Source organism: Octopus bimaculoides, chromosome 3 (genome assembly GCF_046866305.1).
Source record: "Octopus bimaculoides isolate indiv1 chromosome 3, ASM4686630v1, whole genome shotgun sequence".
Lineage (NCBI taxonomy): Eukaryota > Metazoa > Mollusca > Cephalopoda > Octopoda > Octopodidae > Octopus > Octopus bimaculoides.
In genome coordinates this window covers 23,624,285-23,630,284 of record NC_142930.1, presented here as the reverse complement: position 1 = coordinate 23,630,284, position 6,000 = coordinate 23,624,285, and the positions used below count along the sequence as shown (strand labels likewise).

Sequence of the window (6,000 nt, the reverse complement as noted above, 5' to 3'; positions counted from 1 at the left end):
GGGGACATTGTCAATAAGTGGATTATAAAATTCACAACTTTCCAGGACAAGTGGACTCCTGAAATGGCCGTAGAAAAACCTCTTACCTGTTATTACCTTAGGACTCTTAAAACAAATATACTTCTCTCACTTTTAAATTTCTCATTAAGGTTTCTCACTGCCGTCAATGTAATTTCTAACTTTTAAATTTTTATTTTAAATTCTAAACTTTTAGAATGGTAGCCATGATAAAACTCCGAGTTTCGGATGTCGCGGCGGAAGCCCATGCCGGCATCTCTCCAGTTATCGGGCCATCAAAAACAATGCTATGAAAATGACAGTTAAACAAAGGGAAATTACTGTGTGGTTGACCGTTATTAAGACAAAAGAGCTATTAGAATGACTGCTAAGTAAGGGGAGGGAGTAAAGGTAAGGGAGTAAAAATGTTCATAGCAATCGCGTAAGCGCGCATGTCCACAAATACACAAGCGCGCACGCACACCTACATACATATGCCTGTGTGTATATGCTCGTCCACACACGCTTGAAATATACACATGCGCACCCACACATTCGCCCAAAGAAGTTTATACATACACGCGCACGCACTCACAGACACACACGCACACAAAAAGGTTCTTATACACGTCTATATACGTACATACTCGCATGTGCGCGCGTGTGGATGTGTGCATGCATGCGGGTATGTGCGGTCATTTTCTTTTGTCTTAATAACGGTCAATCACAGTAATTTCCCTTGGTTTAACGGTCATTTCATAGCATTGTTTTGATGGCCCGATAACTGAAGAGATGCCGGCATGGGTTTCCATTACGACATCCGAAACTCGGAGTTTTATCATGGCTACCGAATAATTGTCACACACACACACACACACACATATATATATATATATATATATATATATATATATATATATATATATATATGTATGTATATACTTGTGTATGTTTGTTGGTTTGTGTGCTTGTTTGTGTGTGTGTGTGTGTGTGTGAGTGTGTGTGTGTGTGTGTGTGTGTGCGTGTTTGTGTATGTGTATGTGCATGTGCATGTATGTGTGCGTGCATATATGTGTGTATATGTTAGCACGTAATTTTATGCGCATATGTCTGTTATCATGTCTTAGTGATAGACGGGAGCTTTAAATTCGGCGAGTAAATACCAGCGCAATATGTTGATATCACGTGATCTAGCTAGAGAGACGCCCATGGCAGACAGTTCCCATTTGCTAACGATATATGTTTGTGCTCTTAGTACCATGCGCTTTTATTAGAGGATCTCTCAACGTGAATAATACAGTATTCGGCCTTCTAATAATACATCAACATCGTTAATATATTTATATTTATAGATGTATATGTGCGTGTATGTGTGTTTGTTAGTGTGTGTGTGTGTGCGCGCGCGTGTGCGTGTGTGTGTGTGTGTGTGTGTGTGTGTGTGTGTGTGTGTGTGTGCAAATCTGTATATTTATATATGGAGATGTAAGAACTTGTTGCAATGAGTGACTTCAGCAATATATATTAAGTACTAAGTACTCGTCTACACGAATTTGTGAGTGAGTGCGTGTGTGTATATGAGTGTACGTGTGTGTGTGTGCGCGTGTATGTGTGTGCGTGTGTGTGTGTGTGTGTGTGTGTGTGCGTGCGCGCATGTACGTGTGTCTGTATGTGTGTATGTGTGTGTCTATTGACGGTTACAACATCTACCTTTTTATGTGTAATGTTGTAATGTCTCTTTATTGAAGCAATTATTCTCGATATATAGTGCAAAAACTTACTTTATTAACACGACCCATTCTTCCATTGAATTGTTCTCCACGTTTAACTGTTTTCTTATTGCATTTTATTAAAGCATTCAATGAAATAAACCAAACGTTTTACATTATAGTCATGTCGCTTATAGAGTTTTTGCTGTATTTTCAAACGACTTCATTGAAAATTTAGTGAATACATTACTTCAAAGACCTCAATTTCATTGCTTTGTAATTCTGAAATTTCATCAGTTACTGTTATTTTTTGAAGGATGTTATTTCCTGTTTTCAGCTTTCAATGTCAAACGTCAATGAATCATTGAACTCAAATATATTTACAGTTTATATATAGATAATTATTCCAAATGAGAGATCAAATGGCCTAGTTACCATGCTTACCATCTTGTCAGTGTACTATTTTCGTGAACATAATATTTCACTTTTAAATGATTCTATACATCTAAAAATATGTACCACATCGTTGGAAGGGCCTGCTACTCAAAGAAACAGTTGGAGTAATATCGGTTTGAAATTTTGGTACAAGGCCAGCAAGTTCGGGACAGAGCCCCAATTGCTCAACTGGTACTTATTTTATCGACACCGAAGGGATGAAAGAAAAAGTTTACCTCGACGGAATTTGAACTCAGAACGTGAAGATTGACAAAATGCCGCTAAGCTTTTTTTCCGGCATGCAAATGATTCTGCTAGCTCGCCACCTTCAGTATGAGTAATATCAAATTTTGGCACAAGGCCATCAAGTTCGGAGGGGTGGGTAATTTGATTACATCGATTACACCTATAACACTCACAAGCTATTTTTCTAATCGATATTTAAGTACATATGCTATCATATTGCAATCAGATTAATAGATCATGTCCATGTTAAGAGTTGGTGATTAAAATATTTGTATCGAGTCAACAACGTTCATGTATCTAGGGCGTCTATTGTTCTCGTGAAACACTGGATCTTCACTGAGATTGTTCCCCTCTAAGCAACAAGCCTTATCTAGGTATATTATTGTATAAATCAGACATATCCATACAAACATGTGTGTGAAGGTAGATACGTAAGGCAGATGTAGATATGTACGTATGTATGTGTGCATGTATATTTTTATGTATATTTTTTTCTTTTTGTAGGAAACACAAAGTGTGAGTCGGATCAGTTTAAATGTCGCAATGCTTACTGTATTACACAAAAACAGGTGTGCAACGGGAAAACGGATTGCCTAATGTCAAAATGGGACGAATTTCATTGTGGTAAGTTGGTAGAAATTATCATCTGTTTCTAATTTATTTCGTGAAATTCTTTATTTGATGTTTTATTCCAGCGATGCATTGGATTATGTAAAGTCTGAAAATGGTGAAGATGTAACTGAATTGCCAATCAAAATCAGTTGATTTCTTACACCGTTGTTTTGAGTGAGTGTATCTATGACTAAATTTATTGCAGCATTTCAATGATTCTTGTCCTTATTTTATCGACGATAAGTTAAAATAGGGCAAGTAAGGGAAGCTCTACGTGGTTATTCGAAATGAATAGAAAACCGGCCACATCTCCCTTAAATCATACCTAGTCAGTCTTAAAGATAGGAAGCAAAAGAGACTGTTTTCCATCTTACACTATTCTTTAAATAAATGCATACATGTCTTCGGTTATTGATCGTTTGGCTATCTTTTAGCTAAACAGGAATTGTAAAACTATCATTTCAAAACCTGTGCGAATAGCATATAGCCTTTCTAGCAATCGCACATTAGTATGTTGCGATTGTTTGGCGAAGTTCTTATGACTGGTATTGCAATAGAAATCCTGTGGATATGTAAAGCGAGCCAATGACAAAAACGACAGAAAGAAAATTCTTCCAGAGCAAAACGATTGAGCGAATTACAGTTTTGTTGCATATGAAGGTGAGTCACTTTAAAACATCTCATAATTACGTTTCTGCCATTAATATCATTGGTAATGACAATATGAAATTGAATAATAAAGAGTCTTTGACATGAATCAGGTGATGTAATATTTTTTCCTGCCATGCCAATCTTATTTTCTTTGTCTATATTTTTGCCCAATTCTTATTCAACATTTTATGACAGACAGACTTAATGCAAGGAACACGAATTGACTGAATTTGTTTGGTTTCTTTTATGCGAAGATTCTCTTATGGTTTTCATAAATCTTAAGAGTTTTTTTTACGATATAAATGAAATGAAAACATTTCATCTGGGAATATAAATTGAAACCTGGCATCAATATAATGCTAATGAGACACAATTCTATATTGAAGAACAGTAGAAATGTGAAATGAAGCTGTAAATTTGCTGTCTTTGTCTAGCACATTATGGGAAAGGACATTGTTTTAACCGATGTTTGAAACTGCATCGACGTTCTCTCTTTTAGAGGCTTCTTGCTTTAGGACTTTTGCTTAAAATTTTATTGCACTTTATTCTTTTTTCTTTTACTGGTTTTAACCACTGAGTTGAGACAATGCTACAGCACTGCCATCAATTGTTTGAATCACTACAAAAATAGATGTATTGGAGAGTATAAAAACTGTACAGATACGTGGGTCTTAGGTGCCCATAAATGGTATTCTTTTACTGAAAGAAAATCTATAATTCCGCTATTCCGCTTATTTGTGCAATATTTCTGGTTTTGTCTATTATCTCGAATACTAATAGAAACCATAGCGTATCGAACAATATACAGTACGTTAATTTGTTGCATCTCAGGATATCAAGTACTCTAATGATGAGATAAGAACCAATAGCTGATACAATGATATCCCAAGTGACCCAAAATGAGAGTCTGTGTGCTGTGGCTTAATCTGCTAGAAACAACAGACATTATCACCAAATCACATTCTGCTGTCTTTCAAAGAAAAAAATAGAATTCATTGAATAATATAACTTTTGATATAAGGTTTCTGGGAAAACAAATTCGGCTTGATTATGACTCCAATGACCAGTGGTACATTGGCACTATACAAAGGAACAAAAACAATATCCTATGGAGTCAGTTGTTTGTCACTATAAATAAAAGAAAAACGGCACATTTATGTTTTCTGAATCTTGAAGGACCTCTTGAGAATCAATGCGTAACTCCTGATTCATGCTGCAAATCAAATTGGCTAACAGAAACCTCCTCTGTAATAAGACAGACATCAATGACAAGAAAATTTCCTCGATGATCTGCTATTTATTTCTTACAGTCAGATAACTGAAGAAATATTGAATAAAGTATTCTATCTAAAATATCAACATAATGCCCGTGCCATTTCGATATTTTACGTTTGAATTATGTTCAAATAAATATAAGAAAGACAATTGATTTCATTCTCTGATCCGTAAAACAAAACAAACCATTTCCTACAGATTTATATAATTTACAAAGGTCAGCACGTGAACTTTACCTTATATGAAACTTAGAACAATTTACTGATGCAAAATGTTCAGACAAGCTTTATTGTTATAACCAATCATTTGTGTGAATTCACATTCTTCCCTAAGAAAATATCAGAATATTGGACGTCATAAGATTTTTTTCTAGTCCGGTAAACCTAAATCAGCAAGGGACAATTCAATTATAGCAATTTTCAAATGTACCATTTATTTACTAATTTACCATCTCTAACATATAATAATCGTTCTACATTTAGAGAAAATATTCTACATCATTATCGAATTTACAGGCATAAGCTGTACGCATAATGATCAATTTTTTAACTTTTGGTGTCATTGAAACACTGCAGAATATTTTCTTTCCATAAAATGTTTCTAGTAAAGGGCAGCCCCTTGGAGCTAATTGCTCTCCAAGCTACACCGCATATCTAAGATACAAACTGAACTCGGTACTCCACTGTTCAGAGTATTTAATAGCTCTTATATGCATATATTTATTACTAGGCTGACTAAGCTAATGAGAACTAATTACTTTATCTAAAAACAGTTAATAACCGTATATTAAGAGTTTCTACTAGAGTTGGCCTTAATGGAACCAAAAGTTCTTTTTTAGAATGTGGAAATACCAGACAGTAAATTAATACCATATTCACTGACTAGAAGTCATAAATGGTTGACTACAACGAGATGATTATTCCAGATAATTCATTAACCATGGCATATGTAACATAAAATCTATAATTTGAACAGCAAACGATGGGACTCTGGAGTAGATGTAAATAATTTATTCTTGTCTTCGCGATGTCAGTTAACTAGAATATAGAATCTAAATTCAGACATATTACTGGTAAAC

General features: G+C 35.0%; 1 protein-coding gene across 2 annotated transcripts in view; it reads left to right on the top strand.

Annotated features, from left to right (window-relative positions):
* The window catches only part of LOC106868530 (G protein-coupled receptor GRL101), a 778,677-nt gene that overhangs the window by 657,461 nt on the left and 115,216 nt on the right, over nucleotides 1-6,000 (top strand). For both annotated transcript variants that reach the window (XM_089348684.1, XM_089348683.1), the window contains exon 13: nucleotides 2,889-3,008. In XM_089348684.1, coding sequence (XP_089204810.1) covers nucleotides 2,889-3,008 — 120 coding nt within the window. The remainder of the gene's footprint in view (nucleotides 1-2,888; nucleotides 3,009-6,000) is intronic.